Source organism: Bos taurus, chromosome X (assembly GCF_002263795.3).
Source record: "Bos taurus isolate L1 Dominette 01449 registration number 42190680 breed Hereford chromosome X, ARS-UCD2.0, whole genome shotgun sequence".
NCBI classification, from domain to species: domain Eukaryota; kingdom Metazoa; phylum Chordata; class Mammalia; order Artiodactyla; family Bovidae; genus Bos; species Bos taurus.
This window is the reverse complement of record NC_037357.1, coordinates 33,198,228-33,213,663: the sequence shown is the minus strand read 5'-3', so window position 1 is coordinate 33,213,663 and position 15,436 is coordinate 33,198,228. Positions and strand designations below refer to the sequence as shown.

Below are 15,436 nucleotides of genomic sequence, written 5' to 3'. Positions count from 1 at the left end.
GCTTTCACCAGGGTCTTCCTGGATCTCTGTGTGAAGTGATGGAATTTCAGTCTCCAGGTCCCCGCAACCTCCAGCCACCCTATGTGGGTACCCCTTACATGAGAGACATTGGATCTTTAATTGGCTGTCACCGTCTCAGTGGAAAGAGGATGGTGGACAACTAGCTTCTCAGTGCAAGCCTCCCTTGCCCCCTGCCCCAAGTGCAGTCAGTCATCTTAGCAGCCTACACCGTAAAGGATGTGCTTCTATGCTGTGATGTGAAAGGATCACGGTGCAGGCTACAAAAACTTCCTGCCCCTCTCTTCTCAGTGCCCAAGCATCCCAAGACAGGGAGCACCATCAGAAAGAACCAAAGACACCAGCAGGCTTAACTGACACGGGTTTGTAGACTCAGAATGCTCCCTGGGAAAATGAAAACACAGAGGTACTTTTCTCCTGTTTATTACAGAACGAAGAAAAAAACACACTTGCTTGAAACAGATGCCAGATTTCAAAAGCAGAGGCAAAATACCAGGTGGCAATTAAAATGTCATTACACAGAGTCTGGACATTGACAAAAGTTTACAGGACAGTGGGTGTGGGTTTTCTATAACAGACACTTAAACATACGTGATGATAACTGCAAATAGAAAACATCAGTGACAAAACCCAAATCAACTATTCATGTTTACAGACTCATTTTTTTCCCCAGACCACAGAGCCTTACATCAGAACAAATACTGAAAGGCCTTAAATCAGGAGCATCTTGCCTCCACCCTGCAAGGTGCCTGTTAGAGTAGTGCAAACTGTCTGAGTGATAAAGGGTAGAACCCTCAGAGATGCCCAGCTCATAAACTCTCTTTGCTTCTCTCAAATCTCCAGAACTCTCTGCTGCTGCTGCTGCTCCTGCTGCTGCTGCTGCTAAGTCATTTCAGCCATGTCTGACTCTGTGTGACCCCATAGACAGCAGCCCACTAGGCTCCCCCGTCCCTGGGATTCTCCAGGGAAGAACACTGGAGTGGGTTGACATTTCCTTCTCCAATGCATGAAGGTGAAAAGTGAAAGGGAAGTCGCTCAGTCGTGTCCGACTCTTCGCGACCCCATGGACTGCAGCCTACCAGGCTCCTCCATCCATGGGATTTTCCAGGCAAGAGTACTGGAGTGGGGTGCCATTGCCTTCTCCACCAGAACTCTCTACCTCCTGGCAAATAATTCCTCTGCAGGCTACTTAATGATAAAACAGCTTGTGCTGTAACAGGCTCATCTGGAAAGAGCTAGAAGACGCTGCAAGGTTTGCAAAAGACATTAAGAATCACACTGGGTGATAGAAGTTTTAGTGGAAATGGGAATAGATGGCCAAGTGAGTTTCTATTTGGCATTTGTCAGTTTGCACAACACCTCTTGGTCACATCCACCATTGCATCAAAAGCGCAAGCAACTCAGCCACCTGGTTTGATAAGGTATGGCTGGAGTGAACAACACAGTCTGCATATTTGAACAATGTAGAATACACACGGACAATGGCATAATAAACACAACTTTGCTGAAACAAAAGCCGTCATCTTAATTACAAACTCACAAAACGCAGTATAAACACTTCTGTCATGAACGTTTAGGAAAACCATGTACAAAATTTTCAGATATGTACAGGTAGCTTGAAAAAAATCACCAGATTTCCATTTTGTCACAGGTAGAGAGAGGGAGGGTGTGGGCTGCCGCCCCTCAAATTGTAATGAGGCAATAAGCATGTGGCTGTGTGGGGCCAGTGGTAAATTTGCTAAGGACTCACATCACTCCCTGGGGTGATAGCCACGTGGAGGTTTTTAGGGCATTTAAAGCTTGTCAGCGTTCTGGGGGACGTGGCCTGCACTCTGGGCCTCGGCACCCTTGTCAGCAGCCTGGTCTTCTGCAGTGCCACTGATCAGCCTCAGGTTGCCCATCCAGTCTTCATCTGGGCTCTCGGTGGAATCCATCATGAAAGTGTCGAAATCCACTTCAGAACAGTCAGGGAGTGAAATAAGATCGTCCAGTGGGGACTGGGACGACAACTCAGAGGGGCTCCCTGTTCTGTCACAAGGACTGGCCAGGGACTGGCTGGCAGCCACGACGGAGGTGGCAGCAGCGGCAACCACAGAGCTTGGTGGCTCAATGGCCTGGATGGGACTCTCAGGCCTGAAGCTGACCATACTTTGCTGGAGGGACTTGGTGGCATGTGGTGTGGGCACGGGGCCCTGCACCGGGCTCTGCCTGACACTCTTGTTGCCCAGCAGGCTGAAGCTGGGCTTGGCGGGGGCAGGACCCACCTTCTGGCTAGGTCTGCCTTCTGGGGCCACCTGACTAGGGGACACAATTGCCTGCTGCGAGGGAAACACTGGGGCTTCCAGGGAGGTTGTCACAAGGGCCTTGGCAAAGATGGTGCTGCTATCATAATGCTGCTGCATGCCATGAGCTGCTTGGCTTGGGGGTGGCTCCCTCAAGACTGGGGTGTGCAGAGATGCTGCTGCCACCACCCAGGAAGTGCTGTGGAGCACGGTGGACATTCCTGACATATGCGGCTGTCTGAGCTGGTGAGGACCCAGGGCCTGGCTGCCCAGGGGGCTGGGATAGAATCTAGGCAGGGGCACTCCTGCAGGAGCAGCCTTGGGCATCCCCATGTGCTGGTCAATGGAGCCGAGGCTGCCCAGGGGGTTGTGGCCCAAGTGTGAGGGTGTGGGAAATGGGGGTCTGAAGCTGAAAATCCCCTGCTGCCTGCAGGGGATTGGTGAGAGCATGCCCATGGTCTCCTGGCTCTGCTGCCTGATGGGTGAGGCCATTCCTGAACTCAGACTGCTATGAAGGAGCCCATCTCTGGGTGGTATCATGCGCTGGCTGGGTGGGGAGCTTGCCTTGGTCCGGCTACACTTAGAGATGACTTGATCTTGGATGGCTACCGAAAGAGAGAAGTGGGGGTCAGTTCCAAAGGTGTCTTCCACTTGGGCTGCAGTGGCCAGTGGGGAGCCACTGGCCCAGCACTGACCTCTCACCTCCTGCCCTTGGCTCCTACCGAGCACCCTCCTCTGCCCTTGTCCCTCCACCCTCAGCCTGGACTGCAGTTCTTGGGGGAAGCCCTCCTAGACCCCCCAGGTCTGTGCTCACAGCTCCCCTCCACCCAAGAGTAGATCACGTTGGACTGAAAATGCCCATAGATTTTAAGCTCCATGAACAGGGTCTGGGCCTGCTTTTATAAACTTCATACAATCCGTACACAGGCCTGGTACCACCCACCCCCTGAAGGATGTCCACCTCCTGACACTGGCCTGGAACTTGTCTGCCTGGTCCCTGCGGCTAAGGCACACCTGACATGCCACTCCATGCCACAGGTGGGGGCATTCAGCTGGTATCAGGCCCGAAGGAAAAGGGGGTTTTGCAAGAGAATGGAGGAGTGATAGTGCTATGGCGCCACCAGGCTACAACAAAGATGCTGAACACCCGTTGGAAGGCAAGCAGCCTCCTCCGAGCCCCAGGCAAGAACACCCCTGTCCTGGCCCAATGTCACTACTGGCTGGGGACGACTGCTTAATACGTCTCCCAGGCTAGTTTGGCAGAGATCATCTGTAGTGTTTGGCTAACAGCTGTATCTTCAGCCAATCAATGTTGATTGCATGGTTGAGTCAATGTCTTCAATCAAACAGTGATTTCAGAGTCATTAAGACTGGGCCTTCAATTGGGACTCTACTTACACTTTCCATGCGACAGATCCAACCAAGGTGCCATGGAAGTGCCTCACAGACCTACTCTCTTTTCATCAATGCTTTCCAGAATCATCTCAGTAATGGTTTATGCTGGAGGGAATTCTCCCCCAACCTCACACAGTCTCCACCGTTCACCCCTTTGAGAACATGGACTTTTAACTGTTTACCTTGAAATTGACTCATCCGTTGGGCGATACGTGAACTGCGCTGTTCAGGGGTCATTGCCATAAGACCTGATCTCTGCTTCTCTCGCTAAGTAGAAGATGAAAAAGAAGTGTTAGATTCAGGCTACCAATAAATTCTAGCCTTGGTGTCGCTGTGTGGGGACTCAGGACGTGACTTTGGTGTAGCAGAAAGCATGAGTGAACACACCAACACATACTCGCATGCATGCCCCACCCTCCCAAGCAAAACTCCACAGGTATGGATACAAGTAGGATTCGGCACCTGAGTTAAAAAGCAATTGCGACAGCATAGGATGGGGCGGAGATACAGAGCTAAACAGCAAGAGCATGGAGAGAAAAGGTTTAGGCATTCTCGATGTCCTTCTGCTCGGGATGGGGCAGCAGTGAGATGCAGTCACCAAAGGAGGAAATGTGACATTAGGCTGCATTAATAGAAGCAGAGTATGTAGAAGGAGGGAGGTGACAGTCCTACACTCCTCTGCTTTGGCCAGACCATGTCTGCAGTGCTGACAAGAGTTTGGGCAGGCCAGTCTCAGGGAGACCCAAACTGGCTGCACCCAGAGGACACTAAGCAATGGGGCTTGGGCTCCCAAGCAAAGAATGGCTGAACCAACTGGGGATGTCAGGGGTGGGGCAGAGCGGAGCCTTTGGGCTATGTGGTGGTGGGTGCCCCGGCTGTCATGGGGAAAAGGGCCAAGGCTTGTTCTGGGTGGTCCTGGCATGAAGAGCAGTGGTGATCACTTGCTCACATGGATGCATTGCCCAACACCCGGAGTAGTCACTCATTCCCAGCTTCCCTTTGCTTTCCTGATGGGCAGCAGCATGGGTGATGGGAATGGGCTTCTGATTTCCATCTCCAAGCTGGGTGGGCACAGAGAGGAGCCAAGCTTCAGGGCTGCAGTCCCAGCCCCAGGTCTGGGAGCGCCTCGAGAGGCCCCCCACCAGAGAGACAGCTGAGGGCCTGCAGAAGGCATAACTTGCCCCAAGACCCTCAGCCCTTTGGTGCCAGGCTGTGGCTGGGCCCTGGGTATGACTCGCAGTCCATTGCTCACCCGCTGCCATATCTCTCCCCTTCTCTGCTCCTCTGTGTGCCAACATCCAAGGCAGCTCCATCAGGGAGCACATCTCCCTGAGTTTACTTCAGAACTGCATCCCCCACACCCCTGCAGACGCCAGAAGAAGACTTGACTGGACAACACAGGCTGCCCGGGTGGCCTGCTTCTCTGCTCTTGGATGGCTGGCGTGGGAAGGGGCTGGGGCGGAGGGCCGGTGCTTGGGAGAGTGCCCAGCTCCCAGGTCTGGCGGCAGTTCCCAGCCTCAGTTCCTGCCAAGGCAGAGGACGAACACGAACACGTGGCAGTGGGCGGACTGCATGGCGAGCCATTTCAGCATCCTGCCCTTAGCTTGCTTCCTGTCCAAGCTCTTGCCTCCCTTCCCCTGGGGCGGCCCTCTTCCTGCTAAAGCATGCCTTTGGAGGAGGGCAGGACCCGAGGATCACAGGAGTCATAAGATCGCCAAGGCCATGCCTCTGCGAAGTGGGGGAGATGGGGGGTGGGGGGTGCTGGGCTCTGCCTGAGATGCTTAGGGTGGGCAGGCATTTCTGAAGGCAGCTCTCACCTCTGGTGTGCCCAGTCACCCTCCTACTGTGCCAGGAGATCCAGGCCGAAGATCTATGACCCCAGCTTACTAGTGTGACAGCTGAGGCTCACAGAGGGTCAGTGATGTGATCCAGGCAACACGGCTGGGTAAGTGCAGTGTCTCCTAACTGCAGATCCAGTGCTTCCATCTCTGTAGCCCGCTGCTTCCGGGACTGGCTCCTGGGCCCTCTGTCTACACCAGCTCTAATTCTGTCTATACCAACTCTAACTCCATCCCCACTGGCTGCTCCATTAGATTCACCAAATTACACAGTTGTACAGGGTGGGAGAGGGGCAGGTGGCGGCTACAGAGGGCGACGCAAGAAAAAGCAGGGAATGACGACGATGGGCCCAAGAGTCCAAAGGGAAGGAGATAGAGAGGAAGACACCCCCAGGGCCTGGGAAACCAGAGTGAAGGCGAGGCTGGGGCAGGGGTCAGAGTGGAGGAAGTGGGCAGTGTCTGCCAGATGACAGAAAATGCTTCTTGAAGGGTCAGGTTTACAGGGACAGTGGGATGTTGGCCAGCATTCATCCAAGGAAGCAGAAAAATCTGGAACATCCAGAGTTGAAGGGAAAGTCTGGTCAGGGCCACAGAAACTCCAAGTCCAAACAGAAGGGCTGATGCTGGCCATCCTGGGGTGTTGCTGTCAGGCAGGAACCTCTTCATGCCACTGGGGCATGGGGGGGGCACCGCCAGCCCTCTGCTGCCCGCCTGGCCCCCGTCCCTGGCAGAGCAGCCAGACCGTTCTCTCCAGGCCCCCCTGGAGGCGGCTTCCTTTGTTTTGCAGACAGAGGCCCCCATCCTTTGTTCTCAATCAGTGTGCTCCAAAGATAAGCCCCAAGAAAATAGTTGTTGCCTTTTGACACTGACAATTAGGATCATTGGAAAATAGAGAAAACAGGAAATGACAAATGTTTTCAGTGACCCGGAGGAAGCGATGGCTGAAAGTGGCTGCTTAGTGACGGACACTCTGAAGGAGGGTTACAGAGGAGCTCAGCCAAGCACTCTTTTTCCTAGGACTGCGGGTGGTTGTCATGGCACTCGGGATTGCTGTACAGGTGACACTGAGGGAGCAGTGGCAGGTGGGCCCTCCGGGAGCCTAGGTGTGCTTCCCCATGTTGTCCCTGGAAGGAAGGAAGGAACTTTCCCAACGAACGTGGGCCCAGCTCCTCCTTCCATCCGGCCAAGGGGCCACCCTCAGAGAGGCCTCAGCCAAGATGGTAATCCAGGAAGTCCTGGGACTGCTTTTCTAAGCTTCATGCTAAGGCCAAGGAAGCTCTGGGGCTCACTTGAGGCATAGCACTCCATCCAAGTGTGCTAGGCATAGGTGGAAGAGACAGGCGCAAGGCTGGCACAAACCCCCCACTGCCTCCCAACACAGCAGAACCCAACACTCAGCTACCCAGGAGGCCAGGCTGCCCTGCGGGCCTCAGCCTTCAGCCACTGTGGGTGGGGGTCTCTTGTGAGCCCCCGAGCAAGCACCTGATACACCCTCTCTCCACTGCAGCCCACTCATGGTTTCATGACAGATTCAACCCCTTTGTAAAGCCCACAGACACGTTAACTGGATGGGGGATGGGACAGAGGCAGAGGGTTGGCAAGACCCCCATATGGATGCCCACACTGGTTTCCTGGGCTTCAGGTGGATTCAGCCTGAAATTACTTGGCCCATGATCCCCAGGAGGAGTGTGTTCTGACTGGGAAGGGCTTCAAAACGAATAGCTCTGACAGATGAGGGATGGAGGGAAGGGAGAGAAAGGGAGAGGGAGGGAGGGAAGGGACAAAGTGGGGGGTGGTGAAGGAGGGGTGGAAGAGGAGAAAAAAGGGCTGTGTGCAGGGGTTTCTTTTTCCAGCACTGGGGCACTCCTGCCTCCTCCCCAGCAGATGTGCCCCTGAGTGCCACGCACAGAGCAGCCTGCAGGTAGCAGAAAACACGCAGCTCTGTGTTAGAGGCTCAAAGGTTAAGGAGCTCCAGCGTGTGGGCTGCTTTGTTCAATACTCCACTACGAAAAGTACCTTCTTTGGTAGCTTTTGGAAGCCTAATTTGGAAACGGCTCACTGACTCTTCTGACTTTTCCTTTGGAATGACAGGAAGACAGCATTATGCATGGAGATCTGAGTTCTAGGGGCTCCCACAACGGCCCTGGAGGGGGACTTCTCAGACCTGTGGGCCATGAAGATGCTTCCACTCAAAGCCCTGTTTGAAGGGCATGGATGCTCTCAGGCTGACACTGTCCTCAGGCATCCTTCAGACACAACACGGGCTGCCCACAGTGAATGCAGGCCCGCTTCACCATGTCCTAACTTTCCCTCCTAACTCTTGGAGCCTGTGACTCAGTTTCTCTGGAGTGCCTCCAGATGGGAGTGCTGAGGGAACCCCAGAAGCCAAGGCCAAGGCAGGCCATACCTGCTGTTTCTGAAGGCCTCAGCTCCGTGCCCTTCCCTGCCCAGTGGGGGGGATGGGGAGGGCAGCCTCACAGACTCTGGGGTCCCCAAAGCAAACTGCTGGATCCTGGGTGGGTAAAGAGGGTTTACCTGGCAGCCCAGTGAGGCCCCGTGCCAGTCAAACACGTCTTGTGGGTCTACCATGGGACCTAGTGGGTTTACCATGGGTGGGGCTCTGTCCCAGCCCTGGGGTGGTAATGTGTGTGTCTACTCTCAGGAAGCTCACCATGGAGGGAGAAACCGACAAATAAATCAATCAAAGGAAATCACAACCTCACAACCAAGTGAAGGGATGGGGAGGGGAGGCATGGCAGAAACCCGGGCTCAGGGCTTGGGGCCAGGGGGTCCATGGGAACATGCGGGTGCTAAGACAGGAGAAAGCTGAGGGTCTTTCTTTGCCCCTGGGGACCCCTGGAGCATGAGTCAGGGACCTCCCCTCAGTGATGACACTATCCTTGGGTTGGATCCAATCTGAAGCTGCCATTGGTAACTTCACAAAAATCACTGCTGTTGAAAATGACCGCCAGAGAGCTGGAGGTCGCCTTTTCTCCTCTCCACTTTCTGCTTTGCAGTTGACTTCTGACTCCAGGCACCTCTCCCGGAAGGGCCAGACTTCCATGCTGTGAGTGATCTGGCGGCAGAGGAAACAAATGTCTTTGCAGCTCGCCTCTCTTCTCCCCCAGAGGTGGGGGCCTGCGTCCTCCGTCTCACAGAAAGTCTGGCCTTCCTGAGTCTGGGCTGAGCTGTAGGTCCTGTCCCTCCAAGCCTTTCCCCCCACCCGGCCCCAAGGCAGGCCCAACTTCCATAGCTCAATAGTGAGGATCTGAGGGCCAAGATTCTGCCTCACCCTCCACTGCTTTGAAGAGAGATAACATGCTGGGGAAAGGAGTTCTCAACATCAGCTCACTCGGATCTGTCATTCTTTGCCTTCTGGGGACATGGAACACCAGGGTGGAACTCAGACACGTCCTGAGTGGACGATGTCCCCATTTTTTTTTTTTTTTTTTGCTAGTTCTCTTTCTTTGGCAGTCTTGTGCTGGACAAGCTGAAGAGCACTGTGACTCTGACAGCACATAAGAGAAGGGTGAAAAAAAATAGAGACAGAGAAATCGATAGCCCTTGAATGGAAAGCACTGCTTGTTCCTGCGGGCCAAGGCCTGTGGGATGGGAGAACAAGGCCACGCAGATAGAAGCAGCATTTCCATTAGCAGCCAGAATCCCAGAGGTCATTTCAGCTGGATGAGCATCCTCTGATCACTCTTTCTCAGCAAACGCTCCTTTCTCTACTTTGCTTTGCAGAGAGGGCTGACGTCCTGCACAAACTGATACGTCATGCACCAGAACAACAAGTTCATGAGCCAAACAAAAGTCTCTGCAATGTCTGCTTGTACACCATCTTGCTGTCATGACCACTAAGGCAACTCCTTAGGATGAGTCAAGCCATTTCTTCCAGAATCTGGAGGACGATGCAAACTCACAGCCCTCTTGGCCAGGCCTGGCTTGGCTTTCTTCTGCCTGCCCTCCTCGAGTGGGGCCATCTGACTTCCCACTTCGTGAGGTGCACACGAATCCCAGGTAGGGTCAAAGAACACCTCGGGTTGTGAAGCCCACAGCAGATGGCTGGAGGAGAGGCAGCTCCCGAGTGCGTGCCAGCTATGGAGTAGGGGGGAAGATTTGTAGTTCCAAAGGCATAGGCCCTATCTACCTCCAGTTCACAGTCTGGTCACAGGGACAGACAGGCAGGGAAGGAACTGGGGTGTTGGATGGCCAACAGCAGGGAGGGAATAACTGTCCCCAGGGTGATGCCCACTTAGTTTCCCTCTTCTGGCTTGGGTGGTCTCTTTGCCAAAGACTGACTGGGATGCAGCAGAGAAAGCTCTGGACATCTCTCCTAGGTGCACAGAGCTTTACGGGCTGGGCTGTCACCTCCTCTGTTCCTCCAACAACACTGTGCAGCAGGTGGGCAGGCTGAGCAGGGGACTGCGTCCAGCTGACAGATGAGGAAAGCAAGGCTGGGGGGAGTGACTTACCAACAGTGTCGCAGCTAGGCAGTAGTGGAGCGGGCACCTGCCTCCAGGCCTTCGGATCCCAGCCGCCCCAGGGCGCTGCCTCTGAGGTGCTGTACGAGGAGGTGACTTGGGCCAGCTCATGAGCAAAGGAGCTGCTGGGCAGGAAGGACTCACTCCCCAGGGCCTGGCAGGACGGGGGCTGTCGCCCGAGGCTGACCTGGGGGGGCCTGGCTTCCCCAAGCTTGCAGGCTTTGTCTACATGAGTCTACAACAACCATTGAAGAGTCTGTCAGTGGCGTGGCCACGACTTGCCTCTGAGTACTCCTGTCACTGCCCTGACCGCCTAGACGTGGGTCATCTGGGGCTTTGATTAGACACACCAACTAGCCTGGGCCAACCAAACCCAGCAGCTCTGCGTTCTTAATTGTCTTGGGTCACAGACTCCTCTGAGAAGTCTCTTAAAAGCTATAGTCTCTCTCCACAGAAAAAGCATTTATGCTGGTGTCTCTCCCTTCCCAGCCCACCAACATTTTACATATAATTTCAGGGGTTTTCTGGACCACTTACTACCCATCCATGGGTCTCAGTTAAGGAGACTCTGCCTCCATCAGTCACTGTCTGGTTGGAAATGGGCATCAGGCTAGGTCAGATAACTGGTTCGTCAACAATGCCCAATCCCAATCCGTCCCCATGCTCTCCCCCCTAACAGAGCACACCATTCTACACTGGTCTGTAGGTACATGTGTGTACATGTGCTGAGTAATGTGCACACCCAGGCAGTCAGGCAGGAATCTCCCAACAGCCCTGAGCTGCAGCCCTCAGGCACTTCACCCTGCCAGGGCCCCGAGGATTAGTGACTTTCGTGTGGGTGGCACCTCATAATGTTTTAGAAGACAGGGATTTCATCTGAATTGAACATCTGACCCCATTCTTTCAGCCAAAGGCAATTAAAACCCTCACACTTGATATCCATGTTAGAGGAAGCCTCAAGACTCCACGGAGGTGCTGAGGGAACCCTGACCTCCTGTTGAACACCTGACCACGGGGTGCCCAAGATGAGCAGGGAGAGCCCGCCCTGAGGAGAAGCTCTTTGTATGTAAAGCAGCCTCTTCATTCGCATGCTTTTCATACCTGAGCTTCAAGTGATCACCCATGTGTTATCAAACATCCCAGTAGACAGGGAAATATTTATCTCCTGATCCTCAGCTAAAGAGATGGAGTCAATTCAGTAAACATGACTAAGCGCCTACAGTGGACAATTCTCTGGATGGATGACAAGACACTAGATATTTGGGTGCCTCATTGAATTAATGGTAAAAACTGCTACCACTGAACTGATCAAGCATTTGCTATGTACAGGCACTAAGCCAAGTGCTTTTGATCCTTAGTCTCACTCAACCCTTGAAACAGCTGTATGTGAGGCAGGAACGATTACTGTCCTTATTTTACAATGAGGACACAGAGGCCCAGAGAGGTTAACAAAGTTGCCCAAAGTCACACAGCTAGTAAGTAGCAGAGAAGGATGCAAATGCAGGTTTGCCTGGTTCTCAAGTCTACATGGAGTCTGGCATGGTGAGTGTATGTGTGCATGCGATTAGCTTGTCATATGGAAAACAAGTCTGAAATGTAGGCAACTGTTCAAATGTGTCATTAAGAGAAGTACAGGCCAGGTTTTACAAGGGGGCCTCGGGGTAAAATGTTAAGAACAAATTTGGCTCAGATGGTAAAGAATCCACCTGCAATGTGGGAGACCTGGGTTTGATCCCTGGGTTGGGAAGATCTCCTGGAGGAGGGCATGGCAACTCACTCCAATATTCTTGCCTGGAGAATCCCGATGGCAGAGGAGACTGGTGGGCTACAGTCCACAGGGTCACAAAGAGTCAGAAATGACTGAGTGACTAAGCACACACACAAAGATGGGATTGAGAGTTTTAGAGATGACATTCCTCTCCCCAAAGAAATACAAAAGTAAAAAACCACATGGAATATGCTTAGCAACCGAACTCAGTACATGTGGGAGAGAAAATGCCTTTGCCATCCTGGTGATATACCCACAACGGAGGGCCCGGCACCCCTCCACTCAGGTGGGTGCATCAGTGCAGAGCCAATCTCACTGACCACCTGCAGCTTTGCTAAGTCAAGCTCCAATTTGTCCTTGAACCAAGGTCATCTGGGACATGAGCAGAAACATCACTCTCTACAATGGGCTATTCTTTATGCCTGCATACTGAGCACCTTGGTAATTTAAAACAATGTTTTATAGCCATGGAGGGGTTTTTGCAATCCTGATATACAACTATTCCTAGAGGTCTCATTCCTTGCCCACCAGATGACGACACAGTCGGAAAGCAATGAGCGGGGCTTATTTGTAGGGAACTGAAGCATTGTAAGCTTTTGCTCAGGAGTCCCTGGTAGCTTCATGTGACTGGTAGGATATTAGTGACAGGTCAAGAAGCAAGGCCCCTCATCAGCAGGAACATATGCTCCCAGTGCCTTGGTAGTTCATCAGGCAGAAAAAAACCTGCCGATGGCACATGGAAATTATGATCAGCAGAAGATGCCCCAGCAGTGTGGGAAGTTCTGTTTCAACAGCAGTTTGGAACAGGCCAGCAGCCACCCATTCATATGGAGCAGAATGGGAGCAGACACTTGGCAGACCAATGGGATCCTTGGTTAAAAAAAGAAAGATATAAACTAGAGATTCAGTCGAGACTCTGATTGACAAGGAGCTTTGTAGCTGATGTTCATGCATCTTCTCTGTTTTATTTACTTTGGCAAAGAAACCTCTGTCCCACACCCTGTTAGCAGGAGGCCCAGGTTCCAAAGAAAAGGTGGTAGGGATGTTTCAACTCCTAGAGATTTCCACACATAAGGTAAACCCATCTGTCTCTTAGGAATCACTGAAAATCTCAGAAAGCAGGTCAGTCCATAACTGGTAGACAATGATTACTACCTCTTGGATTGGCTGGTTCCATGTGATTCCAAATTTCAGAGAATCAGACCCTGGGATGAATAGTGTCTGATGCTGGTGCCCAACTTCACAGAGCTCACACTCACTAGGCCTCCCATGCTACAGAACATGCTAGAGAACCTGCTGGAAAAAGGTTGTCTCTGGGCCTCTCCAATAGCTTGCAGATACTTACAGCCCCAAGCACATCCTGTAAGCTCTGTTATTAGGGTTATTTGTCCCTGGGCCTCCCTTCTTCTTGGCAGCCAGGTCTCCTGCCCCACTGTGTCCTGTACTCTAACCTCCAGTCATACCATCTCCTTGGAGCTCCCCAGACAGGCTGCCACGTGCGTTCAGCCCTTTGTGCTCATGGTCCTTAGGGGTCCTGCATGTCTTTGGAGATCCACCCTGAGAATTCTGTCTCTCCTTTGGAGAAGAAAATGGCAACCCACTCGTCCAAGCTTGCCTGGAGAATCCCCATGGACAAGGAGCCTGGTGGGCTACAGTTCATGGGTTGCATAAAGTCAGACAGGACTGAGCAACTAACACTTTTTGGTCCAGCGCCTATGGCTGAACACCTCTGACTGACTGAACATCCTTGTTGTGCCAAGTCTTAATGAAAATTAAATCCCTCTGGTGCCCAGACAGTGCCTGACATAGGCAAAATGTTCAACAAATATTTGGAAAATCCAACCAACTTGACTCTGTTATGAGTTTGGCATGATGTCCCTGGCACTTGGGAAATGATAACCTAGTGAAGGCTGTGCTAGCTTCTTTTTGGGATGATCATTAATGATAAACTGAGCCTTGACTCTCATTTTAAGCACATCGACTCATCCCTTTTCAATGCTGTTGGGTTAATAAAACCCATCAGCAGAACAGAAAACATAATCACACACTGTGGAAATAACATCTGTTAACATATTTATTGGACTAACTGTGCATGTACACATGTATTTGAGGCTGTCCTCAGTTTACAAGACAAGGAAGTGGAGATAGGTTTACCCAGGACACACAACGACAAGGTGGGTACAGACCTGGGTCTGATTTACAGAGTGACTAAAACCCAAGCATCTGCTGGGTTTGGGAGAACAGGGCTCCTTCTCTGCACGTGGAGAGAAGCAGCTGGGTGTCCTTCATCCACACTGAAGTAACTCCATGTTGTTGGCTATTCTGTGACCTCACCATAGTGCAAATAGGCCCTGGTGTGAGGAGCTCAGATTATGACTTTCCCCCACAGATACTCAGGATGCTCTGCAAGAAGCAGGTGACTGCTCTGGATTTATCAATTACTGACTGGGTTAGATCTTGGCCCAGTCTTTGCCATGGAGGTCTGAAGGAGGTGCATGTGCATTCGCAAGGTTATAGTTGTTCACTATAATTCCAGTGGCTTCTAGGAGCTTGTAGATTTCTAGACTTACTCATTCTGAAAGTTTAGGCAACAAATCCTGAACTCAATTTCTTCACTGACCATGTAACAGAGGTGAACAGAGACAGCTCCGGAGGTACTGGAGACTTTGTGCATGTGCTAGAGGCTCTCAGAGGTCAAGATGCCAGATAAGTCAACAGTGAGATGAATATGCTAAGGTACTAAATGCCATCCAGACAGCCCAAAGAGGGCAAGGCAGACCTGTGGAAGAAGCTGGATCTTTGAGCAAACTGGTGACTGTCCCTACATGTCAAAGAGAAGTGACAGAAGACAACTTTGTAAATATGAAGCAGTGTTTTGGGAAACCAGGAAAAGGTAACGTGAGTCAGACTTCTTGGCCTCTTACTTGCCATTACACTCTTGGCCAAATGCAAATGGGATTTCACTGTATTACAAGCATGCATCTATTGATAACACTACAAGAAGTTTTACAACTCTAGCCTGAGATTCTGTAAGGAATAGAATCCCAGAAGTTCAACAAGCAGCATGTCCCACAGAATGTTGAGATGGGACTCAGCCTTCCAGAAGGAAGAGAATGTGCTCTTCAATATGGTAGCCCCTGGCCACATGTACAAAAGCACTTCAAGTGTGTCAGGTGCAAACGAAGAACTGAATTCTTAATTGAATGTACCTTTAAATAATCAAAATTTAAAGAGCCACATATGAATGCTGACAACAGTATGGAGAGTATAGCCCTTTGGCCTACTGGCTAAGAGTGCAGGCTCTGGAGAAAGAGGATCTGGCCTGGGCTTGACTCATGGATTGAACACTTCTTAGCTATGTAATTGTGGGGAGGCTGCTTAACCTTTCTGTGCCTTTATATTCTCATCTGTAAAGGGGAAGTCATAGACATGCATCATTCAAAGAGTGGTGGGGGTTACGAGACTTCATGGAGTTAACACACATGCAGTGTCTGCATGTTATATTCTCTGAATGTTAGTTAGTGATGATCTTAATTAACAATAACACTTCCACCATGTATCAAGCACTTTTACAATATTCTAGGCACTGTCCTGTGAGTTTTACATGGGCTAGCCTGGATTTGTGGGAGGAGGTGAACTCCAGGTCCTTCT

At 51.7% G+C, this 15,436-nt stretch overlaps 1 protein-coding gene across 4 annotated transcripts in view; it reads right to left on the bottom strand.

The window, feature by feature from the left end:
- Positions 1 to 425: 425 nt before the first annotated feature.
- Positions 426 to 15,436, bottom strand: part of MAMLD1 (mastermind like domain containing 1) — a 119,503-nt gene continuing 104,492 nt past the window's right edge. For 2 of the 4 annotated variants that reach the window (XM_015461476.3, XM_059883599.1), the window contains exons 5-6: positions 3,878 to 3,962; positions 426 to 2,905 (exon numbers count right to left, since the gene is read on the bottom strand). In XM_015461476.3, coding sequence (XP_015316962.1) covers positions 1,812 to 2,905; positions 3,878 to 3,962 — 1,179 coding nt within the window. In that variant the 3' untranslated portion in view covers positions 426 to 1,811. Of the gene's footprint in view, positions 2,906 to 3,877; positions 3,963 to 10,008; positions 10,253 to 15,436 lie in introns of those variants that run through there. The other 2 variants (XM_059883600.1, XM_059883601.1) reach the window with 2 other exon arrangements.